At 41.7% G+C, this 27,017-nt stretch overlaps 1 protein-coding gene across 1 annotated transcript in view; it reads right to left on the reverse strand.

Annotated features, from left to right (window-relative positions):
- prkn (parkin RBR E3 ubiquitin protein ligase) overlaps window positions 1-27,017 on the reverse strand; it is a 1,131,251-nt gene that overhangs the window by 17,001 nt on the left and 1,087,233 nt on the right. The window contains exon 10 of the mRNA XM_060831013.1: window positions 13,381-13,467. Within this exon, the coding sequence (XP_060686996.1) occupies window positions 13,381-13,467 (87 nt within the window). The remainder of the gene's footprint in view (window positions 1-13,380; window positions 13,468-27,017) is intronic.

The following is a 27,017-nucleotide window of genomic DNA, read 5'->3' on the forward strand; positions in this document are numbered from 1 at the left end:
TAAGCAAGGCCAAACCCTGGAATGTGTGTGGACTGTGCCCATGACTGACAGCACCACCATCCCTGACTGATAGTGGCCCCTCCTTGACCAGACTGAGGAATATCCTGCACCCACTTTGTGACATTTCAGTCTGGTTGAATAATTACTAACTGTACATAAGATTCCACAGAGGTAGTAGATAGTATAATTGCATGAGTGTATAAGATGCTAAAGGGGATTGACAAAGTAGGCTTAGAGAGGATATTATACACTTGTTGGGCAATCTAGAGTGACAGGTCAAAGTTTTAAGATGAAAGGTAGCAGAAGTCAAAGTCTTAGGTTTAAAACACAAATGAGGAGAAAGTCATAGAGATGTACAGCATGGAAACAGACTCTTTCGTCCAACCTGTCCATGCCGACCAGATATCCCAAACCAATCTAGTCCCACCTGCCAGCACCCGGCCCATATCCCTCCAAATCCTTCCTATTCATATACCCATCCAAATGCCTCTTAAATGTTGCAATTGTACTAGCCTCCACCACATCCTCTGGCAGCTCATTCCATACACGTACCACCCTCTGCGTGGAAAAAGTTGCCCCTTAGGTCTCTTTTATATCTTTCCCCTCTCACCCTAAACCTATGTCCTCTAGTTCTGGACTCCCCAACCCCAGGGAAAAGACTTTGTCTATTTATCCTATCCATGCCTTTCATAATTTTGTAAACCTCTATAAGGTCATCCCTTAGCCTCCAACGCTCCAGGGAAAACAGCCCCAGCCTGCCCAGTCTCTCCCCATAGCTCAAATCCTCCAACCCTGGCAACATCCTTGTAAATCTTTTCTGAACCCTTTCAAATTTCACAACATCTTTCCGATAGGAAGGAGACCAGAATTGCATGCAATATTCCAACAGTGGCCTAACCAATGTCCTGTATAGTCGCCACATGACCTCCCAACTCCTGTACTCAATTCTCTGACCAATAAAGGAAAGCATACCAAACGCCTTCTTCCCTTCTCTCAAAGGATCATGAATCTGTGGAATTCATAGATTCAGCCCAGTGCTTGCTGAATGCCACAAAATTGAGTAAATTTAAGGAGAAGATAGACAGATTCACGGCTTCAAGGTTTACAGGGAGCAGGAAGTAGAGTGGAATTGAACCTGAGATGGGATCAGCCATTATGGTATTGAATGGTGGAGCCTGAGAGTTGAATTACCTCGTCCTGCTTTTAGTTCTTATGGTCTGATGAGTTATAACCTTGCAAAATTTGCTTTATTCTGGAAAGGTCCCTGTGGATTGGAAAATCACAAATGTATTGCTAATATTAAACAAGGAGGAAGATAGAAAATAGGAAATGATATGACAGAGGTTATGCTAACGGGCCTAAGGTACATGCTAGAATCCATTATTAAGGCAGTAAAAGCAGGACATTCAGATAATTGTACTACAATTACACAGAGTCAACATGGTTTTGTGAAATGAAAATTTATGTTTGACTAATTTATTTAAATTCTTTGAGGAAGTAACACGCAAGGTTGATAAAGGGGAACTTGTAGATATGTCTTAGCATTTGTAGAAGGCATTTGATTAAGGTGGTACACAACATAAGAGCTCATGTGATAATATATTAGTGTGGTATCATGACAGGACAGAATACCAAATTATTCAAGGCCATTTTGAATTTTTGGGCAAGAAGTGTTTAAAGTTGCAAGTCAAGCCTGAAAACTCCTACAAATGGAATTTACTGGCTATAGAAAAATTCCCTATCTCTGGAATTCTGTACGCTTTCGGGTGTCAAGGAAGCTTCAAGCAGATACTTTAACAAGGCAGCATTGCAAGGCAATCTAATCACCTCTCAACAGGAAAACATCTCCTGTGAATTATATTTAACATTGTGGACAGTAGTCAAAAGAAATGTTTGTGTTTTACTCCTCCAGGAATATAGAAAAAAAAGATTAAAACAAACTGCAAATCTGGTGTGTTATTGGGCTCATATGCTAAAGTGAATTAGTGTGCTGTGAAGGTCACAACTGAAGGACAATCATTACATATCCCCGTGCTTCAGGTAAAAAGAATACTATCTCACTCTGTGTGCTGGAGGCTAGTCAGCAAGGGAAGAAAATAGGACAAAAGAATTTCAGCGAATCTGCAAAGCCAAGTATCTAAAAATGGATTGCTCAAGTACAGATGTCAATGATATCAGTGTCATCCAACATAGCTGTCATTAGCTGTCATAATGAACAACTTAAAGGATATATGGATCAGGGTCTAATTGTTTTTTGACTTTATTATCATTTTCAGTTTGCATGTATGTGCGCTGTGTTATGACTTCTTTTCATGTTTAGTAACTAATAAACTCAAAAAGCCTGGTTAAATTGCCTTCATTTTAAAACATAAATTCATTTGGTCTGAGAGACAGATTCGCAAGGGGAAGGATGCTTTAGTTAACGTTGTTGTGATCAACTAAGGGTGTATGTGAATAAAGAAGGGGAATCAGTTTGACTTACCTTGATTTAGGTATCTGGAAATTAGCCTCTTTTCTCATATACTCAAATTATACTTCTCCCCTTAGCGATGGTGACCTTTTACTGCTTTCATTATTTTAAAAAAAACTGCTTGTTTTCACCATTACTCGCTGCAAAACGCTTTTTCTGAGACCTACAGCATTTTGATGGTTTCTCTAGAAAATGTGTTTTTCAAAAGATGTTTCCCCTCACAGTTCAGTTCTATTTTAACTCTTCTTGCTACTGGCTGATCTTAAAGCTAATCATTTTCTGAAATAAGTTTCTTTTTTTGAAATTTTATCTTCTTCAGCCAACCTCAAGTTTGTTTCTTGGTTTCTCATGCTGCCATGATTTTCTGGGCAGTAAATTCCACCACTACCCCCTTCATTTATCGTGTGGTTTGATACCACAGAATTTTATGCTCTTTAAGCCTGACTATAGTCCTGAGTGTTACCCTTTCCTCAACCAGTCTAAACTTCAAGGTAACACTATTTATGATACATACTAAATGCTGTGATGCATCTAACCATAAATACACCAGCCTCCGCTTACAATTACATTGGGTAATGATTAATTTATCTTTGTGCATTCACGTCCATGTGTTATGTCTTCCAGGAGGTTTCGCTGTAGTGTACCTTCCAAAGTGTTCCTTCTAACTCCCCCACATTGTGGTATTTAAGAACATATGACATAATCATGATATAATCATAAGGTTGCTCCAGGGTCCTGAAGCCTTTAAACAATAAGAACCAGGGTTTCATTCCGGCTTCACTACAGTTATATACAAATGTCTGCATAGCAAAGTTATTGAAGATTGTACATTTAACTCTATCATTTCAGCATAAAGCTGATTGCTGGATGAGGATTTGTGCTCACAAGGACTGGGTAACAATCCCATTCTAGTTGTCATCAAAGTAACAGCTGCCCTTAGTTTTTATGTTAAAGACAAAAAAAAAACTGCAAATGCAGGATTCCAAGGTAGACAAGCAGGAGGCTGAAAGAACAGAGCGAGCCAGACAGCTTCAGGAGGTGGAAGGGTTACACCTGAAATGTTGACTTCTCCATTTCCTGTTGCTGTCTAGCTTGCTGTGTTCTTCCAGCCTCCTGCTTGTCGACCTTACCTTTGATGTTAGCAGCTCATTTTCAGGGAGCAAGTGGGGACTTCTGTGACATCTCCCCACTAATATGTGGATCTGGGATGTTAATGATGACAATTACACCTGAACCGTCTTTTCATTATCTTCAATCTTCATGAAGGGAGTCAAACAGCTAGGGTATTAGGATTTTCCACTATTGCAGACTTGTCTTAGCTGCAGGATGCTAATGGTTACACCAATCTTGCTTTGAGGTTGCCCATTACCAACTTTGTGAACATGAAAGGATCCCACTTCATTAATGTTCAACTAATTTGTTGACTACATTTTGGATGTCTGTACCAGACATCCTGGAGACTAGCACGACTCCAGTCTGCACTGGAGCACTCACAGGTGCTTGCCTCTTTTGTAATTCCTTTCCCCACATAGGCATGGCTTCTGGGAGACAAGAGGTCCTTTCTCCAAACCTGACTCATTGTGCTGCAAGAAATCCACAGACCAGTGCAGTATATGGGTATATCATTTATCACACTTCAAGCAGAGCTATAATGGAACAGACCAGAAGCCTCCTAAACATAAGGTTTCAATGCTTGGATCACTCTGGTGAGTCTTTACGGTATAGCCCAGACAGGTTGTCCCACAAGGTTGTGGTAAGCTGTGACCTTCACAACTTGAACCAACAAAGTTGCAGAAGATATGCTAGATGAAATGAGAGAATGTCAGCAATTCTCTGAGGATGAAGATGAGGCTGAGGATCAGAGATTGACCAGGAGAGCATTCCTTGGGAGGAAGCCAGATTAATATTTCTGAGAGCCTGAGAGGCCAGAGACAAGCTCATAACCACTGCTTTCAGGGTGACTAATCTGGGTTCAGACTTTGATTGCACATCTAAATTGCTCATCTGGCAAGCAGCCACTGGTTAGTACAAAGGGCATACCTAATTTATTGATTTCCTGTTTATCACTTTTTACAATGCAGATTAAGTGTTACAGTACCCATGTTAAAAAGTCATGGTATCTTCAGTTGAATAAATGTTAAAGTAGCTATGCATAGTCTGCCCTGTAACAGTGTTAGGGAAAAAGCAGCATGAGACAGTACACATTGCGTGGCACTGATGTTATAAAGTGATGGATGCATCCACAAGGACACGGCTTTTGAGTCATGTGTGGTCCAGGCTCTCGAGAGCTATCAGGTAAAGTAGTTAGGATGATAAACTTATCAGCACATGTAGAGAAATTACCAGCTTTGATGCATTTAATGGAAAATTGGATCAGTACATGGGGAAGTAAGGAACCAATGGACATGCTGATGAGTGTGATAAAGAGAAGGGGGAAGAAGCGTAAAACATTGAGCTGAATAGCCAGTTTCTGTGTAGTCATTCCATATAATTCTATGTAATAGTACACATATTTGTTCTCAAAGACTTAATTTTAAGTGTCTTTCTTGCATGCCTGATTGACTTACATTTCAGTGCAACCAAAGCAGGAAATATTCTCAATCAATTGACAGTCCAGATCTAGTTGATAAAGTCACAGTTAACCTCCACTGGATTTGCAATTATCTTAGTCCTGTACTAAGATACAGTGAATTCAAAGTCTCTTCAGTCAGATACACTGACTTTGCATGCCACCCACTGTCTGTTTAAAGCAGGTGCAAATTTATAATTTATAACTTCTGCAGTTTCAATTCCTTCACTGTTTTCCGATCTTTGGTTTGTCACCTCCACAGTTGAGTTTTTCACTTATTGTTATTGGCTCTGATATACCTACTTAACATCACACACCTGATGAAGGAGCAGTGGTCCGAAAGCTAGTGCTTCCAAATAAACTTGTTGGACTATAACCTTGTGTTGTGTGATTTTTAATGTTCTATTTATCATTATTCTGGGAGCACCATCACTGCTAGGTGGCAGTGATTCAAAAAAGAAGTCCATTTCCACTTTCTCAGGAGAACCTGGGCCCAGCAATAAATGGTAGCTTTGCCACTTGCCCTCACATCCCAAATGTAATTTTTTTAACAATGGGTGAAATTTTGAACAACTCAAGGTAATGACAACATCTAATTTAATTGAAAACAACAAATGCTGGAGGTCATAGCGGGTCAGACAGCATCCACAGTGAGAGAGCAGGCTAAGGTTTCGAGTCTAGATGACTCTTCATCAGAGGTAGAGTGTGGGTGTGTGGGGTGTAGAGTGCTGGGGAGAAAACATGTCATAGTTCAGCTGAAGTGATCGGAATGTGAGAATGGCTGAACAAAGGTGTGCGGGAGGGGAGAGATGAGATGGTGACAGACAATGTAAAAAGTAAAGCTTAAAAAAAAGAAATGGGAGTTCCCAATTTTAAGGTGTTGAACTCAGTATTGAGTCCAGAAAGCTGTAGAGTGCCTAGTCTAAAGTTGAGATGTTTTTCCTCCGGTTTGCACTGTGATTCACTGGAGCTTGCCAAAGACAGATGAGTGGGTATACGAGTGTTAAAATGTTCAGCTACAGGAAAGTCAGGGCAATGCTCACCCATTTCTCCTACTCTTAGGTCTTATTATTACTTATTCAGCTTTTCTTCCTTCCTGGCCTGCTATCCATAATCTTCTTGGTTACCTACGCCTTTCATAGCTCTCTTTCTCTGGGCCCCATCTCCACCTCTCCACTTCACCAACACCCCTGCCAACATCAGCTTCAGCATAAATACCACTTTTTGTCAGCTACTAACAGTTCTGATGAAGAATCACCTGTCACAAAACATTAACTGTGCTTTCTTCCCGAAATGGTTCTGCAGTGCAGGATCAAATGGTTTCTATGTCGCCCAGCATTCTACAGAATACTCTACCTGAGGCACAATTTAGAGCTGAGTGAAAGATGACAAAGGAAGGGATCAGATACTTCAATCCTTGCGAAGGATGATGGCACTGTTTGATTTTATATTTACATTTTTCCTGGAAAGATCTTCAGGGAATCAATCATTCTTTTGGCACCTTTCAAGGGCAAGCATGTCTAGCAATACTTCCTGTGCCCTACTTTCTGAATGTACGCACGGGTGGATTTTATGTTCTCCACTGGCATGTTTGCAGCTGGGCAATGAGAACAGAAAGAACAATGGGGGCCATGCCATGTTTCTGTTCCCTCACCTCTGCCATCACTGCAATTACACATAGCTATCTTGAACCAACTATAGGTCTTAATTGGCCAGTTAGGACCTCATCCCATCAAAATTCACACCATGTGGGACATTCAACAACTTTACTAACTCAGGCTGGTGTCAGAAGGCATGGTTGGCACCTCCTTTGCCGAAACACTGGGGTCATTGGTGCTACTTCCCTGAGGTCATCTCTCCCTTTACCCTATATCCCCCATCCTCTCAAACCTGGATTAGATCCAGAGTTACCTCTGTCCAGGCTTCTCATTGTTTGGGTCTGGCTGCCGGTCCAGCAGTGACCATCTCTTCTGGTGGCAGGACTGGAACTACAGATATACCAGCTATCTGATTGGTCAACAGAGCTCTGAGTTAGGTCCTCCAATCCAGACAGCAAAGGAAGTCCTGCCTTCCAAACAGAGAGGGCTGTGCAGCAGCTGTTAGGAGTGAGGTGGGGGCACACCACCTCTTTCAGTTTTGCCATATTGGCTAGGACCACAGTGTCCCATTAAACTTAACTGTCTATTTGCAACCTCTGAATACATCTTCCTATCCCATTGTATGATTGTGGTGGACTCTTGGTGAATTTGTCAGGTTAATCCAAACTTGGAATCACAGGGCTGAATCCTACAGGGTGATGAGGTCCAGGCCCTCCTAGCTAAAAAGGTGAATGTGAACCCAGCATTATTTTGCCAGTTACTTTGCAGCAATTTAACATTGGGAGCAGCATTAACTCCTTTAAGGGGAGGCCTCAGCCCCTTCCTTGTGCAAATCCTACCTTTGAAAGCTCCTGGCCAATTTGATAACCCACAGCTCCATTGGCCCAGAGTGCCAGGAAGGAGTGGTACCCACTGCTGGGGCCAGAGGCAATCCTACCACATTGAGAAGCCCAGGTAAGGGTTCAGGGATCTTAATGAGTTGGAATGACAGTTAGGTTCATAGGCCCGTGGAGAATTAAAGGGGGATAACCTTGGAAGAGGGACATCCATTGGGTTTAGAGGACTGGATAACAGTTCCATCCTCTTGTCCAACACCAGGCTACATAGCCAAAGCTGTTGGGCTTCTAATGTGGTGGCAGGTAGCTCCTCCCTGCCATTGTTAGAGCATTAATTTATGATACCACTTAAAGGTTTCAGTAGGCCTCATGGGGATAGACTGCCCAACTCCTCCCCCCATTGATTTCAGACAGGTTTGGGGTGGATATGAATGGAAAGGTCAGCTGTTGGATTTTTTGTGCTTCTCCTGTTGCTAATGCATCAGAATGGGAGCATAAAACCTGCCCCATTGAAAGATACAGGACAGAATGAAACTATTCTACCTATCAGGCAGGAAAGAAATGGTCGTGTGAGGGAGCCTTGGTTGACGAGGGAGGTTGAATGTCTAGTAAAGAGGAAGAAGGAGGCTTACATAAGGTTGAGGAAACAGGGTTTAGACAGGGCAGTGGAGGGATACAGGATAGCCAGAAGGGACCTGAAGAAAGGGATTAGGAGAGCTAAGAGAGGGCATGAAAAATCCTTGGCGGATAGGATCAAGGATAACCCCAAGGCATTTTATGCGTATGTGAGAAACATGAGAATGACGAGAACGAGGGTAGGTCCGATCAAGGACAGTAGTGGGAGATTGTGTATTGAGTCGGAAGAGATAGGAGAGGTCTTGAATGAGTACTTTTCTTCAGTATTTACAAACGAGAGGGACCGTATTGTTGAAGAGGAGAGTGTGAAATGGACTGGTAAGCTAGAAGAGATACTTGTTAGGAAGGAAGATGTGTTGGACATTTTGAACAACTTGAGGATAGACAAGTCCCCCGGGCCTGACGGGATATATCCTAGGATTATGTGGGAAGCAAGAGAGGAAATTGCAGTACCGTTGGCAATGATCTTTTCGTCTTCATTGTCAACGGGGGTAGTACCAGGGGACTGGAGAGTAGGGAATGTTGTGCCCCTGTTCAAGAAAGGGAATAGGGATAACCCCGGGAATTACAAGCCAGTTAGTCTTACTTCTGTGGTAGGCAAAGTAATGGAAAGGGTACTGAGGGATAGGATTTATGAGTATCTGGAAAGACACTGCTTGATTAGGGACAGCCAGCACGGATTTGTGAAGGGTAGGTCTTGCCTTACAAGTCTTATTGAATTCTTTGAGGAGGTGACCAAGCATGTGGATGAGGGTAGAGCAGTGGATGTAGTGTACATGGATTTTAGTAAGGCATTTGATAAGGTTCCCCATTGTAGGCTTATGCGGAAAGTCAGGAGGCATGGGATAGAGGAAAATTTGGCCAATTGGATAGAAAACTGGCTAACCGGTCGAAGTCAGGGAGTGGTGGTAGATGGTAAATATTCAGCCTGGAGCCCAGTTACGAGTGGAGTTCCGCAGGGATCAGTTCTGGGTCCTCTGCTGTTTGTAATTTTTATTAATGACTTGGATGAGGGAGTCGAAGGGTGGGTCAGTAAATTTGCAGATGATACGAAGATTGGTGGAGTTGTGGACAGTGAGGAGGGCTGTTGTCGGCTGCAAAGGGACTTAGATATGATGCAGAGCTGGGCTGAGGAGTGGCACATGGAGGTCAATCCTGCCACGTGTGAGGTTGTCCATTTTGGAAGAACAAATAAGAATGCGGAATACAGGGTAAACGGTAGGGTTCTTAGTCAGGTGGAGGAACAGAGGGATCTTGGGGTCTATGTACATAGATCTTTGAAAGTTGCCACTCAGGTGGATAGAGCTTGTAAGAAGGCCTATGGTGTATTAGCGTTCATTAGCAGAGGGATTGAATTCAAGAGTCGTGAAGTGATGTTGCAGCTGTACAGGACTTTGGTTAGGCCACATTTGGAGTACTGTGTGCAGTTCTGGTCGCCTCACTTTAGGAAAGATGTGGAAGCTTTGGAGAGGGTGCAGAGAAGATTTACCAGGATGTTGCCTGGAATGGAGAATAGGTCGTACGAGGATAAGTTGAGAGTTCTCGGCCTTTTCTCGTTGGAACGGCGAAGGATGAGGGGTGACTTGATAGAGGTTTATAAGATGATCAGAGGAATAGATAGAGTAGACAGTCAGAAACTTTTTCCCCGGGTACAACAGAGTGTTACAAGGGGACATAAATTTAAGGTGAAGGGTGGAAGGTATAGGGGAGATGTCAGGGGTGGGTTCTTTACCCAGAGAGTGGTGGGGGCATGGAATGCGCTGCCCGTGGGAGTGGTAGAGTCAGAATCATTGGCGACCTTTAAGCGGCAATTGGATAGGTACACGGATGGGTGCTTAATCTAGGATAGATGTTCGGCACAACATCATGGGCCGAAGGGCCTGTTCTGTGCTGTATTGTTCTATGTTCTATGTTCTATGTTCTATTCAGCTTATTTGTACTTATTTTCAGCTTATTTTCTCCAGCTCTTTGGCAGGGCTCTTTCCCTTTGTGCTGTGATTTTTTTTCTTTTAAAGAACATATTGATTTCCTTTTTTGAATTTTACTACTCGATCTGCTTCCATCACTCTTTTTCTAGTGCATTCCAGATCACAACTCTGTGTAAAAATGTGTCTCCTTTCATTCTATGCCCTATGGTTACTGAGTGGATGGTTTCTCATTATTTAATCTTGTTTAATCTTCATGCATTTGAACAGCTCTAATCAAATTTCCTAATGTTTTCAGCTCCAGGAGAATGCCTTGGATATATTTCCTAAAATGTGCTTCCCAGAAAGTCCGAGCATTATTTTGGAAATGTTTAGCATAAAAGCCTAGCTTTTATACTTACTGTCTCAATTATTGAAACCAAGTGTCCTATCTGTTTTGTTTTAAACACCTTCTAAACTTGTCTTAGCACCTAAACATTGTGCTTTTCTGTTCCTTGAAATGATACTGTATAAACTTATTTTGCTTCTTTCTTCCTGCCAAATGTATCAATTTAGTTTGATAGTTTCACTTGCTACATGTTCTGCCCATTTTATCAGCTTAGGTCTTCCTGAAATCTATTATATATTATCCTTTTCACTTTTCCTGTGTTTCTGATTTTGTGTCAGCTGCAAGCTTTGAAATTGTACGGTCTGCACTCAGATCCAGGTCATTAACTTCTATTAAAAAGAGCAGTGGTCCTGATGCAAAACCCAGAGGGACATTGCCATATATTTTCTTGAACTCTGAAAAACATGTTTACAATTCAAATCTCTCCTTCCTGTCTCTTAACCGATTTTGAAGTCAAGGGTCTGATCTGCTTTTCTTAACAAAGACTTTGCCCCTCTGTTCTGGCAACTTCTTTAAAATAGTATAATTTGGTATGTTGCCATAGTTCCTTTACTCCCATGCACCTCCAATTATGCTAAAATTCTATTATGTGTTATTTTGACTCATAGCTTTTGAAAATCCACAATATCAGCTGTACTACCCTCTTGAAAGATAACCCTATTACTTCATCAAAGACCTCAATCAAGTTATTCAAATTCAATTTTCCTTTAATGAATCCAGTGTGACACTTGTTTATTAGTCAATACTTTTTCAAGTGCCTATAAATTTTATCCCAGATCTATGGACAATTAGTAGATTGTGATCAGACCCTCTGCAAATCCCACCTTTTTTTCCATAACCTAGGAAACATCTCATATGAAGCACATGAATTTCCTACTTTGTTGATTGCCATTCCTTTCCCTATTCAATATCACATAAGCAGGTCTCCTCCTTTACCATTTAATAGAATCATTGGAAAGATGTCATTCAGCCCTTCAAGTCTTGGGCATGCTAAAGTGTCTACAGTGTCCAGGGATGTGCATATTAGGTGGATTAACCATGGTAAATGCAGGGTTACAGAGATAAACTGGGGGTGGGGTTGGGGTTGGGGGTGGGGGGTTCTATTCAGAGGGACAGTCTGGACTGGATGGGCCAAATGGCCTGCTTCCAAACTGTAGGGATTCTATGACACTCCAAACAGCGTCCCATTCAGACCCAGCACCCTACCTAATCCCCATAACCCTGCATTTACGTTGGTTAATTTGCCTAATCTACACATCTTTGAATAGCAAGACGATAATGGAATACCTGGAGGAAACCCACACAGACATGGGGAGAGTGTGCAAAATCTACACAGTCACCCAAGGCTGGATTTGAACCCACGGACCCTGGTGTTGTGAGGTGACAGTGCTAGCTGCTATGCCACATCCTCTTCCAAATTAAAGGAAGTGTAGAGTACTCATTCCAAACTTCAACTATGTCCTCTACACCACAAAAATACTCTCATTTTTAGTTGTGATTGCCTATTCTTCTTTTGATCACTCTTTGTAAAAGACTATCGATTCCATTTTATCTTAACATTTTTTTTTCCATATTTAGACATTATGCAATTGTCTTTACTGCCTAACCTATTAACTGCATCAATATCACCATCTGTCTCCGTGTTGTAGATGTGGCTTTTTTGAACTCGTGTACATTCACTTTGCTTTTGCTTATTTTGCATTGCTTTGCATCATTTCCAAATCCAATTCCAAAAATAACAGTCCCAAATAATCACAACCATACAGAGAAATTTGATATTTTGTACTCTGCACATTCAGGAGCAAATTATGGTTCAAAGGAGAATGGGAAAGGCCAGAAGGAGATGCTAGTGATAGTGCTAAGTTTAATCTTCATGATGGTGTACTATATCTATCTACCTTCAGAATGAAAATGTGAATATTAAGGGCATACAAGACAATGTTTGGAGAGCAGCTGAGCAATAATATTTCATGGATCTGAGAGGTGTGCCAATTGATTCAGTTCAAATGACCAGTAATTCCCCAGATTAACATGGTCTGGAAATAGAATCGGTGCCCATCATAATTTTGAGAAAGGATATCAAAGCTTTGGTGCAAAGGAGATTTACCAGAATCCTGTTGGGAATAAGGGACCAAGGTTATGTAAAGAAACCAGAGAATCCAGATTGTTTTCCTTACTGATAGGGATGATCTAACAGAGGGGTTCTGGTAGTGTAGGTATGGAGAAAATATCTCCATTGGCTGGAGGATAGTAACCAGAAGTCACAGATTTAAAATAACTGGCAAAAAGTCCTAGAGTACAATTTGAAAAATGTCTTTATGCAACAAAATATTGTGATCTAAAGTGCACTGCCTGTGTTGGAAGGCGATGCATCAATAATTTTCAAAAGGGAATTGGAGGAAAATTTTCAGTGTTTGGGGAAAGAGCAGTGGGATGGGACAAATTGGATTGATTTTTCAAAAAAGTCAACACAGCAAAATTGGCTGAATAGTCTTCTTCTGTACTTTATCATTCTATAAGAGTTCATGATGAAATAATTTAAAGGTATAATCTGATTTCAGGTGTCAGATGATCTTGAAAAACCATTCAATGCTCATGCAGCTGTGTAACATCAGTTGATTTCTCCAATTGTATTTATAGTTTTGTAATCCACTCTGTGCCATTTGTTATTTTACTGTTTATATGTCAGAACTGAAATAAGTGTGTAAGATTCTTTAGAAACAAGAAAAATCTACTTGTCCCTTTTTGACAGATGAACGTGTATATTCTCACCACATATATCAATTCCTGCTTGAGAACAGCACAGAAGCCTATTTCATAAATATAGACATCACACTTAAAGGCACAAAACAGACGCAGAGTTGTTCTTTTCCACCGAGAAAACTAAATGAATAGTTTGCAAATACAGCACCAGAAAGCATCAAAAGGTATTGCTTTCCCAGGAATTCACTCCCTTACCTGTTGGGTCACAGTGCATTCTGTCATACAAAGGCCACTGCACTCCTCCTCATGATACTCTTCCTTGCACTCACGGCAAAATATAAACTGAAAGACAAAAATGTGGAGAAAGAATGACATGAAAGCAGTTAAAAAGTTGGCAAGAATGACTAATCAGTTATCTGTATAAGCTAAGTGTTTCATTGGGTGGAGTCTTGTGGCTTTAGGCTCTTGCTTTCTTGCTGAAGAGTAGGTGAGAGACTCAGACTGCCTTTTTTCTGGGAAGGTTCATTCAGTCAGTCAGGTAAGCATGCCAGAGCGGCCCCTTATCCTGGATTCACAACCCCAGGGATGGAAGGCTGATTTACCCAGGGCTATTAGCTCATCAGAATTCCATCAGCTGTAAAGTCAGATCACCAGGCCGCAGGTAAGTCATGTTGGGAATTGGAAGCAAGGTGGTACATACAACAAGAGAGGGCAGAGAGGCTAGGAGGAAGGTTAGAGATGGCTCTTGGGTGGAACACCCCACCCTTTCCAATTTCTAATCCCTCAATCAGGCACTGAGTGCTTTCAAAGGACTACCAATCCCCAATCTGTTAGTTGGGACTGATTAGCTGCATGCACATTGCACGGGGTGACAACCCTGCCTACAGCTGGGTTAGTACCTACGGTGGTGGGATGAGATTATTAAGCAATCAATAATTGATGCCAAAGCTTGATGGCAGCAACAGTGGGTAATCTTGTGTTTCATTTTATTAATATTGTTCCATGAATGGATTCTGATTGGAGGACAGAAACAAAATGTGGCTGCTGCTTTATTTTCAGAGTTGGAGCTGATTTCCTCGAATTCTAGGAACAGTAATTACTGTTTTATTAGCTATTGCAGTGATGTGGAACTTTGAGGGAAAATTATCAAAACAACGGCACTTGTAAAAAAGGAGAAAGACAGACAAAGGCAGTGATCACATGGGAAGTGATTTAAATGGATAAAGAAACCTACACTGCTGTCTGACTCAGCAGTGAATCTGCACAGCTGCTACCTTGCTGTTTGGTTTCAAGTATCTCTGGACATTGGAGTTCTTTCTAAGAAAAACAAACAAACAGTGAAATTCACAGCTAAACTTGAGAAACCTGTGTGTTAGAGCTCACAGCAGGAGAGCAGATAAGTGTCTAATTTTAAAGTGTAACCTTACTGTTTTTCATTTGTAAATCTATAACAGTGAGTAGAGTGGGTTCCTTTATGATTAGATGTTTTTATTGAGATCTGTCTCTTGATTAAACTTTAAACTTATGAAACAAGTACTAAGCTAGCTTGGAGAAGTGTGTTTAGAACACTAAGACTGTGCTATTTTCTGGTCTGTAGATTGTTGAGATGCAAAGACAGCTTTTAGTAGAGTGATGTGCTCTTTCCTGTTGGATGTGGAAATTAGGGACAGTTTCCATTGATGATTGTGTCTGCAGGAAATGCATTTGGTTGCAAATCCTATCTGATTGCATGGATCTGTTTGAGCGGCAGTTAGAGGCAATCGGGAATTTACAAGAGCTAGGGGATATTATGGATGGCAGTTGCCAGGAGAGAGGTAAACCACAGATACAGTCAGGTAAATGGGGGACTTCCAGGAAAGGAAGGAGAGGGAGGCAGGTGATGCATGAGTTTCCTGTGATTATCCTCATCTCAAACAGGGATGCTGTTTTGGAAAATGTTTGAGGTGATGGACTCTGAGGGGAAGGTAGCTTGAACAGCTAGGTTTCTGATACCATCAGTGGCTCTAATATAATGAAGGGTCTGCCAGTTCCAAGCAATCGATTGTGATAGGAACACTCTAGTCAGAGGCACTGACAGATAATCACGAGGCTGATAGTGAAACATCAGAATGGTGAGTTGCCTCCCTGGTGCCAGGATCAAGGATATCTCTGACAGGATGCACAATGTTCTCAAAGGGGAGAGGGACCAGCAGGAGGTCCTTGTACAGATTGGAACTAATGACATAGGAAGAGAAAAAGATGAGATTCTGAGGAAAGAATACAAGAAGTTATGCAGGAATTTAAAAAGTAGGTTCTCGAGGGTAGTAATATCTGGATTACTCCTGGTGCCATGAGTTAGTGAGAGTTGAGGATTTTTAACCTAGTGAGCTAAGGAGTAGGAGGATAGAACAGATGAATGCATGGCTGAGGAGCTGGTGCAGGGGAGAAGGATTTACATTTTTGGATAATTAGAATCTCTTCTGGGGTAGAAGAGACCTGTACAAGAAGGACAAATTGCACCTGAATTGGAAAGGGACTAAAATACTGGCAGGGGGATTTACACAGCTGCTCAGGAGGATTCAAACTGGTAAGGTTAGCTGGGGGTGAGAGGTAGTGGTGGGACCCAGGGAGATACTGAGGAATGACGTCAGTCTGACACTGTTAGATTTGAGAAGGAGTATGTCAAACAGACAGGTGAGGCAGGAACGAAGCAGTGAATGAAGTAGGACTGATGAATTAAACTGCATTTATTTGAATACAAGAGGCCTAACAGGTAAGGCAGATGAACATGGGGATGGGATATCATAGCAATTCCAGAGACATGGCTCAGGAATGGACAGGACTGGCAGTTTAATGTTACAGAGTATAGGTGCAATAGGAAGGATCAATAGGAGGGCAAAAGAGGAAGGGGAGTGACATTTTTGATTAGGGATAACATTGCAGCTGTACTTATGGAAGATATTTCTGTGAATACATCCAGGGAAGTTATTTGGGTGGAACTGAGAAATAAGAAAGGGATGATCACCTTGTATGGAGTCCCCACATTTCCCACCATCACACACTCCCATCCAACACACAAACACGCACACACACAAATAGTCAGCAGGAAATTGAAAGACAAATTTGAAAGAAGATCTCAGTTATCTGTAAGAATAATAGGGTGGTTATGGTAGGGGATTTTAACTTTCCAAACATAGACTGGAACTGCCATAGTGTTAAAGGCTTGGATGGAGAGCTATTTGTTAAGTGTGTACAAGAAAATTTTCTGATTCAGTATGTGGATGTATCTACTACAGAAGATGCAAAACTTGATCCACCCTTGAGAAATAAGGCAGGGAGCTGACTGAGGTGTCAATGGGGAAGCACTTTGGGATCAGTTACTATAATTCTGTTAGTTTTAAAACAGTGATGGAAAAGGATAGACCAGATCTAAAAGTTGAAGTTCTAAATTGGAGGGAGACTAACTTTGACAGTATGAGGCAAGAACTTTCAAAAGTTGATTGGGAGCAGATATTTGCGGTAAACGGATGGCTAGAAAATGGGAAGCCTCAAAAATAAGATTACAAGAGTCCAGAGACAGTATATTCCTGTTAGGGTAAAGGGCAAGGCTGGTAGGTGTGGGGAATGCTGGATGACTAGAGAAATTGAGGTTTTAGTCAAGAACAAGGAGGAAGCATTTGGCAGGGATAAATGGCAGAGATCGAGTGAATCGTTAGAAGAGTATAAAGGCAGTAGGCATATACTTAAGAGGGAAAACAGGAGGGCAAAAAGGGGACATCAGATAGCTTTGGCAAATAGGGTTAAGGAGAATCCATAGGGATTCTACAAATACATTAAAGACAAAAGGGTAACTAGGGAGCGAATAGGGCCCCTTAAAGATCAGCAAGGTCACCTGTGTGTGGAATCGCAGGAGAGGGGGGGGCATACTATACAAGTCATTTGCATCAATGTTTATTGTGGAGAAGGATATAAAAGACAGAATGTGGGGTAACACATAGTGGTATCTTGAAAAATTTCCAAATTATAGAGTAGGTGGTGCTGGATGTCTTAAAATGCATAAAGATTGATTTGTTTAAAATAAATCCCTAGGAACTGATCAGGTGTACTCTAGAACTCTGTGGGAAGCTAGGGAAGTGCTTGCTGGGCCTCTTGCTGAGATATTTGTATCATCACAGGTGAGGTGCCGGAAGGTTGGCTAACATGGTGCCACTACTTAAGAAAGATGGTGAGGAAAGACCAGCGAATGACAGATCGGTGAGCCTGAAATCAGTGGAGGGAATCCTGAGGGATAGGATTTACATGTATTTGGAAAGGCAAGGTCTGATTAGAGATAGTCAACATGGCTTTGTGGATGGGAAATCATGTCTCACAAACTTGATTGAGTTTTTTGAAGAAGTAACAAAGATGATTGATGAGGGCAGAGCAGTGGATGTGATGCATATGGACTTCAGTAAGGTGTTCGACAAGGTTCCTCATGGTAGACTGGTTAGCAAGGTTAGATCTCATGGAATACAGGAAGAACTAACTATTTGACTATCGAAATGGCTCAAAGATAAAACAGAGGGTGGTGCTGTGGGGTTGTTTTTCAGACTGGAGACCTGTGACCAGCGGTGTGCCATAAGGATCTGTGCTGGGTCCACTGCTTTTTGTCATTTATATAAATGACTTGGATGTGAACATAGAAGATATAGTTAGTAAGTTTTCAGAAGACACCAAAATTGGAGGTGTAGTGGACAGCGAAGAAGGTTGCCTCAGAGTATAACAGAACCTTGATCAGATTGTCCGATAGGCTGAGGAGTGGCAGATGGAGTTTAATTTAGCTAAATGTGAGGTGCTGTATTTTGGAATGGCAAATCAGGGCAGACTTATACACTCAATAGTAAGGTCCTGGGGAATGTTAATGGACAATCCTTGGATTGCAGGCTCATAGTTCATTGAGAGTTGCAGGTAGATAGGATAGTGAAGAAGGTGTTTGGTATGCTTGCCTTTATTGGTCAGTGCACTGAATATAGGAGTTGGGAGGTCATGTTGCAGGACATTGGTTAGGCTATGACTGGAACACTGTGTGTAATTCTGGTCTCCCTGCTACAGGAAGGATGTTGTGAAACTTGAAAGGGTTCAGAAAAGATTTACAAAAATGTTGCCAGGGTTGGAGGGTTTCATTTAAAGGAAGAGGGTGAATAGACTGGGGCTATTTTCCCTGGAGTGTCAGAGACTGAGGGATGACATTATGGAGGTTTATAAAATCATGAGGGGCAAGGATAGGGTAAATAGACAAGGTCTTTTCCTTGGGGTGGGGGAGTGCAAAACTAGATGGGATAGGTTTATAGTGAGAGGGGAAAGATATAAAAGGGATCTGGGAGAAACATTTTCATGCAGAGGTTGGTGCATGTATGGAATGAGCTGCCAGAGGAAATGGTGGAGGCTGGTACAATTACAACATTTAAAAGGGGCCTGGATGGGTATATGAATAGGAAGGGTTTAGAAGGATATGGGCCAAATGCTGGCAAATGGAACTAGATTAATTTACGATATCTGGTTGGCATGAAAGAGTTGGACCAAAGGGTCTGTTTCTATATGTATATCTCTGTGACTCAGCTATAGTAATTTCTCAAATGGAATCCATGTTCACTGGACAGCTCTAAAAGTATGCAATTTTATCTTATGAACCTTGAGCTCCTGTATACCTCTGATACCTGAATTGTAATTCTCAATAAGTCATGTCCATTCAATACCCTACTGACCCATGTTGTTAGTCTGGTCTGACTGTGCAATAATTTAAAAATTCTCAACCTTTTTTCAAATATCTCATTTAGTTAAACTTCATAATCATTGTAACGTCTTCTGCTTCACAGTCATTCAAGTTCTCTGCGTTACTTCAATTCTGAGAATATGCTTAGTGCTGTATACTGATAACTGGGTTTAGGTGAGGAGGGTTGAGATTGAAAATTGGCTTGGAATGTTGATTTGAAAGTTAAATTGGAAGATTGATTTTGGGAGATGGATTGGGAATGGTACCAGGAGTGGGTTTCAGAATGCAATCAAGTTTATAATCAGGAATGGGTTCAAGAGTTGGATTGTGAATGGGCTTGGGAATGTGAGCCAGTTTGGGAGTCCGATCAGGAATGGAATTGGCAGGGGGTTTTGGAATTGGATCAGGTGTGGGTTTGGGAGTGGGATCAAGAGTTGGTTTGTTGAGTAGGATCAGAAGTGGGTATGGGAGTGAGATTACAAGTGGGTTAGGAAGTATTGATATTTGATGTAGATTTATTGGGACTGGATGTTAGAGAATTGAGATTGGAAATGGGTTTATGGGGGTTAATATTGGAGTGAGTTTTGGTGTGGAGATATAGAATCAGTATTAAGGCGCGAGTTAGATCTCATCAGGTTATTGGTGAAGTGGGAGATGGCACGGAGCAGGGTGACACTAGGCACACAGATACAGAAGGTGGCCACTAAGCCATAAGTTGGCCACTTGATACACAAGATGGCCGCTAGGCCACAATATGGAGAGTCAGCAGAGCAAACTTGACACACATTGGCCCCCTGGCTTGGGCTGTTAGGGTTAGCGAGCCCGCAGTAATGACAGGGAATGTCATCCTCCACACTAAACACACCGTAGTTAAGATGCTAAACACATGGAAACTAAAGGCCATCTCCAATATGAGAAGGGGAAAGTGGGAGGCAGTCCGTTTACACCCAAGTCAGTCCGTGGTAATAGTTAAGGATACAGAAGAAAACCCAGCTGAGGGAATTCTAAACGCAAGGGATCCACACAACTGTGGGGATATTGATGGGGATGAGGGGGAAGGGGAAAGGATACCCCCCTAGACACAGCTGAAGAGACCTTCTTCATGGACGGGTCACGAAAAAGCATAGCAGGGTCACCCTGAACTGGATGGGCTGTGGTAAATGATAAGTTAGAAACAGTTATGTCTGGAAGGATTGATGGAAGTCAGTCCGCACAGATAGTAGAACTGGTAGCATTCAAAGCACTAGAACTAGCAAAAGGAAAAATCATGAATATATATATACACACACGGTGGCATGGGTTCACCACTGTGGGGGGATCCCCTATCAGACACCAATTAAGAATTCAGACACTATTGTGTGCCAGTGAACAGCCAAAAGAGGCTGCAGTAATAAAAATAAAAGCCCATCAAAAGGAGTCAACAAAAGAGAGTCCAAATTGGCTAAAATTCAAAGGAAACCAGGCAGCAGACTGAGCAGCCCTGAAAGCCCTAGAACAAAAAGCCATTGACGAGCCTGCAATAGCAACTATTGAATTAGCAAAAGATGTTAACCAAATTCAGCAGCCACAGGAGGACACTCAGCAGGAAGAGAGAGAGCAATGGAAACTGCAGGGGCATTCAAAGTGGAGGATGGTGTCTGGACAAGGTGGTAACATCAGCATGTACACAGAACACATTGCTTGAACTACACCATGGGCTTTCCCATACAAATAGAGAGGCCATGATAGCAAGCTTAGGGAGAGAGTGGTGTTGGAAGGGAAAGGGAAGAGATGTGGCCAAGAACTGCCATAGATACATGGTTTGTGTACAACATAACCCAGGGAGACCCATAAAGGTTAAGATGGGACACCAGCCCAGACCTAGGGGACCCTGGGAACACCTTCAGATAGATTTTACAAGGCCACTACCACCTTCCTGTGGGAAACTGCCTGGTCATCATAGTCCAATTCACCCGGTGGATAGGAGCATTCCCGACCAAAAGCTGCACTGTGACCACTGTAGCCAGAATATTAGCGGAGGAGGTAATCCCGAGGTGGAGGGTACACCTCCTGATCGATTCTGACCAAGGGACACATTTTACAGGCAAGGCCATGAAGACTGTCTGCTAATTAATTGGCATTAGACAAAAAATTCACACTTCCTATCACCTCCAGGGATGGTAGAGAGAATGAATAGAACACTCAAAACTAGTTAAGGCAGAACATGGGCTGAAGTGCTGTCTGCCATACTAATGAAATTAAGAGCCACCACGAATCAGGCAACTGGGCTAACATCATATGAATTAATGACTGGGCAAGCAATGCAATTGCCAGTGGCAATAATCACAGGAGGCACCGATGTGGGTCCACTAAAAGATAAAATTCAGCGGTATGTGATAGAATTACATGCCCGATTGAAAGGATGCAGAAATCTGTAATTGATAAACAAGACAAAAGGACAGGGCAGGGGAACCCAAATCTTCACTGGGGTCCCAGCAGCAGGAAGCCGTGTCCTGGTGCGAGCACTGTCTGACAACCAGGCTTTGCCCTAAAATGGAATGGAGCATATGGCGTGGTAGTAAGTGGGGACACCTGTGCCTGCGTAGATGTTAAAGGAAAAGGCACATGGAAGCACTGGATCCAACTAAAACCATTTAAAGACTCCTACAACCAAACTAATGTCATTGGAAAAGCACAGTAGTCAGGCAGCATCTGAGGAGCAGGAGAATCGACGTTTTGGGTCGGACTCCTTCATCCATTCCTGATGGGCTACGGCCCAAAACGTCGATTCTCCTGCTCCTCGGACGCTGCCTGACCTGCTGTGCTTTTCCAGCACCACATTCTCGACTCTGATCTCATTGATCTCGACTCTGATCTCAGGAGTTCTGTGCTGATGGACAGGCCCCCACCACTTTGGGATATGGATTCTTGGGATTTCTAACTTCGAGGGGGCATCAGTGCTAAAAACCAAAATTAGTTGGGATGTGGCCTGGCTATCTTAGGAAATAATACCTTGAAAGCTCTGGAAGCAATTAATACAGAGCTGGCTGAACTCAGACTCTACACACAGCAGACACGTTTTACGGTGGATTATCAATTAGCACAGCAAGGGGAGTTTGTACAATTATTGGTGACAATTGTATCACCCATGTTATTGATGCCTCTTATAACATTACAGAAGCCATCAAGAATATCCGAGACCAGCTAGATAATTTTCAACAGGGAGCCACTATTACAGACAACTAGCTAAACTGGTTGATAGGTAAACCTTGGGGACCCTATTTGGCACTCGGGATAGTTTTCCTCATTGCACTCATACCGGTATGCTGTGTGGGCCTCAGGTGTTTAAAGCTCTGCTGTAACATGCTACTAATGAGAACTGTACCAGCAACGAAATTGGCACTCCATAATACCCCTTGGGAGGAGGAGCTCCTAGAGATGACTGACCTTTACATGTAAATTTGGTAGTCTGCGGGAGATCACTGAAGTCGCCTCCTTGATCACAAAGGGGGGAGTGAAGTGGGAGATGGATTGGGGCAGTGTGACACTAGGCACACAGACACACAAGATGGCCGCTGAGCCATAAGTTGGTCACTTGACACACAAGATGGTCACCGGACCACAATATGGAGAGAGACAGCAGGGCAAACACATACTACCTGGGGTCACCAGAATGCCAGCACAATGCACTCACAACACAGTTGATTAGTTTAAGGTGGGTGGGGGAGAGAATACACGAGTAACGTACACTGCCCGCCGAAGTGTCTGGGTCCAGCCAACACCTTTGATAGAAATGCTAACAGTTTGACATGAACTCAGTACAAAGTGCTAATAGACAGGGCTGGAGTAATTGTCCTTCTCAGGAAGAGCGATTAGCGCCCATTACTACAGCAACAGACTTCTGCGCAGACATTGAAACTGACAATGACTGCACGGAAATTAACAAAGGCTGCGCTGGAACTGACAGAACTGCACCAAAACTATCAACAATTCTGCAATGTTGACAATAAACAAACTATGTTACAGAGACAATAATCTCATCATTGACCTATTATAACAGAAAATGTATAAAAGTATCATGACATGTGCTCCAGTTTGAGAGAAGAATCACAGCTGACCACTGTGCTGTTGGTGTCTTTCTCTCCCCGGAGCTCTGGTATTTCCTTGTATAATAAACTCTGACTCCGAGGCTGGTGATTTTCCCAACATTGGTATGTATTTTCTGCTATGTTTTACGATAGTAAAGAATATCTTTTGAATGTTTCTTCAGTCAAGTTGATCAAGATAAATTCAGTGATTTAAAATAAAATGCAAACAACACTTTTTCAGGTAACAACTGTGTTAGATAATGGGGATGTTGTGGTGTGGTGGCATTATCACTGGACTAGCAACCCAGAGTCCCAAGTTAATATTTTGGAGAAATCGGTTTAATCCCTGTGTATGGCAAATAATAAAATTTGAACCCAATAAAATGGGAAAGCTAGCCTAATAACAACCACATAACTATTGTCAACTTATTGTAAAAACTCATCTGGTTCACTGATGTCCTTTTGAGAGGGAAATCTACAATCCTTGAACCAGCCTAAGTGTGATTCCTGACCTCCATCAATGTGGTTGATCTTCTGAAATGGCCTAGACAGCTAATTAGTTGAAGAAATATTGCCATGTCCCATGCAAGATAGAAACACGTAACTGAATAATCTTTTTGCCCTCACTGCCAATGAATTCATACTTCATAAAGCAATGGATATCAACTTGATAGAGTCATAGAGATGTACAGCATGGAAACAGACCCTTCAGTCTAACCCGTCCACGCTGACCAGATATCCCAACCCAATCAAGTCCCACCCACTAGCACCCTGCCCACATCCCACCAAACCCTTCCTATTCATATACCCAGCCAAATGCCTCTTAAATGTTGCAATTATACCAGCCTCCACCACTTACTCTGGCAGCTCATTTCATACGTGTACCATCCTCTGTGTGAAAAAGTTGCCCCTTAGGTCCCTTTTATTTCTTTCCCCTCTCACCCTAAACCTAGGCCCTGTGGTTCTGGATTCCCCCACCCCAGGGAAAAACTTTGTCTATTTATCCTATCCATATCCCTCATAATTTTGTAAACCTCTGTAAGGTCACCCCTCAGCCTCAGACACTCCTGGGAAAACAACCCTAGTCTGTTCAGCCTCTTTCTACAGTTCAAATCCTCCAACCCTGCCAACATCCTTGTAAATCTTTTCTGAACCCTTTCAAGTTTCACAACATTTTTCTTATAGGAAGAAGACCAGAATTGCATGCAATATTCAGGTCAGCATTAAAGTATATAGGAAGAATCATACAAAGCATGAAATATATAACAACCTTCTTTGGATAAATATATTCAGCTTCAGGTCAAAGAAATGACTGAAATGTTCTACAAGTCAATATGTTTGCAGAGAGCAGCCATTTCATTCTGTTTTTTTTTTGGCACAAGCTTCTCCAGTATGAGGCAAGTTAGTTCCAAAATTAACCTTAAATTCTTTGGTCAAATGCAGATACAGATACATTTTCCAAAAAGTGTTGTTCTCAAAGGAAGGAGAGAGAGATTGATTGGTGAGACTAATGCCACGGACTTGCTCCATGAGATAAAGCATGGCCTTTGGGGAAGCACTTAAGTTGCTGAGCTGACAAATTAATATTCATGGGCAAGTGGATGGACATGCAGCAGTGTAAATGTGCCCCCGAGCATGAAGAGAATTTAAAAATCTGTGCACAGCATTTAAACTGTTCCTCTCTCAATAGCAGCACACACACAAGAATCTAGTAGCTGTCATTTTCAGACATTAGATGGCAGTAAGAGCACCAGGTATCTTGAATGTCCAGAAAATGTACTTAGAATTGTCTTAGGTTTTTCTGCATCATTTCATTCCTATTTGAAGATATATACTCATTTAGTACTAAAAGTACTTAACATTTCATGAAAGACATATTTATGATATGATCACAATCCCATTTCAAAATTGTAAGCCTGCCCTATAACAGTTGCTTTAAAAAAATTGGTTTATTTTCGAGGGATTTAAGCCACCTATTTTTGAATACATTTGGCCCTCCAGCTCCTGATGGTACCAAATTGTACCCTTCTAGGTGATGGAATTTGTTATTTCAATGAGTAAAGCAGCTTTCAAACACAATCGATCCCATCGATGTCAGAGAAGTGTGAACTTATAGCATGAGGGGTTCTGTCACAGTCTTGATCCTTTATCCTCATTGTCCATGTCTGCACAGATTATACCCCTTACAATTAACAACCTGGATGATGAAGAGTTGTCACTAATGCGACAATAAGGTTACATAATTTAACTTGAGGGCTTTCCTGCTAATCTTAGTAGTTCCTTGCATTCAAGAGGGCCTTTGCCATGCTATTGGTTATGCCATGTGGCAATGTTACATGGGCATACTTTTAGTTGAAAAAACATGTATAATGGAGATAGGAAGTTTCTGATTTTCAAGTGAATACCAAAATGTCCTTGAGCCTCTAATTGCATTTCATTCAAAGACTGAACTAAGTCTAATTGCTTTGGGATGCCCGAGGTCCTGGAAGGTACTATAAAAATGCAAGTTCTTTATTTTCGGGTCTTTCCATGGAAAATGTCACGGGGGATTGATTAATAACATTTGTCTTTGCAACAATTGATTGAAGAAAAGGTTGCTGGATGTACTTCCTTTCCAAAATATCCGATGGAAAGATCAGGAACCCATTCAGCCTCTTTCTCAGGACCCAAATTTTCAAAAACCGATTCTTCGAATTCTTTCATTTTACAGTGCGAAATATACTCACATTATATCTGTTTATGCAACTGACCATTACTCAACTAAAAATTTATTAACTTACTAGAAGAGAAGGGCATGTGGAGAACTATTGTTTTAATAATGTAAAGAAAGAAATGTATTTTTGGGAGACCTTCCAATAACCTCAGGTGACTGCAAAGTGCTTTACGGCAATTAAGTATTTCTGAAATATGGTCATTGTTGTGAAGTAAGAAATGAGGTAGTCATTTTGCTTACAGTGAACTCCCATAAACAGCAATGTGATAGTGAGGTGTTTATTTTTAATATGTAACATTAATTGAGGAATTAGTATTAGTCAGGATATTGGGATAAATCCACTGATTTTAATCTCACGCAAGTTAGCAAGGTGAGCATGACAGGTTTTATAAAGGATATCCGAACTACAGAGGAAAACATGGGGTTAATGGGTCTGTGCCAGCGTGAAATGGTTCACGGAAATCAGAAGCTTAGTTTCACACATCATCCAGTTTTCTGTTCCAGTTTTCTTCGCCATCTAAAAAACAATGCCCTGAGTTGATCACTCGCTTGACATAGTCAAGTCCTGATGTATTCTGGGACCTGTAATAAGGGTCTTGAAACCACTCGCTGTGGCACAGCAATATGTCAGTAAGTACAGTTTCAACTTTCAGGCAGTAATCTGTGATGCTTTCTGTAAAGCTTGCCAAGAACTTGATGTGTTTTCTCATGCAGTGTTCCATTTTTCTAAGTGAACAATAGCCCCCATAAAACATTTCTCTCTTAATCTCCTAAGTGCCACTTTTATCAAGAAGTTTGCAACAATTGTATCTGAACCAGAAGTAAAACTCTTTTGTTACCATTTTTTAAAATTATGTGTTCATATAATATTTTTGTATACTGTTTTGTCCAAAGCTAAGCATTTATGTTATGGTGCTTTTTTAAGCAAGCTTTTCAACACTTGAGTGTTACATTAATGTGTGCAGTGGTGCTTTAGCAATAGAATGATTTGGCACTGCCTTCTTTTATGTCACTACTCCACCGTTAATATTCATGCCTTCAGCTGCCTGGGCTCTAATCCTTAACATTTCCTCCGCATCTCTACCACTATCCTCCTGGATAATACTGCTTAAAATTTACCACAATGAATAAGCTTTTGATCACTTCCTAATATCTCCTTATGTGGCTCAATGTTAAATTTTCTCCAATGATGCTACTGTGAGTCACCTTAAACCATTGCTGTCTAAATGCAAGTTGTTGTTATAAAACATCACTGCCCAGACTTTTGTCACAATGGAGAAGCTCTCTGTCACAGTGAAAATGGCAGAAGCACCCAAAAATTGAAAGGCCCATCCTCAAATGCATAATTTCTGGTTTTTTTCACACATCACCCAGTTTTCTG

This window comes from Hemiscyllium ocellatum, chromosome 10 (genome assembly GCF_020745735.1).
Source record: "Hemiscyllium ocellatum isolate sHemOce1 chromosome 10, sHemOce1.pat.X.cur, whole genome shotgun sequence".
Lineage (NCBI taxonomy): Eukaryota > Metazoa > Chordata > Chondrichthyes > Orectolobiformes > Hemiscylliidae > Hemiscyllium > Hemiscyllium ocellatum.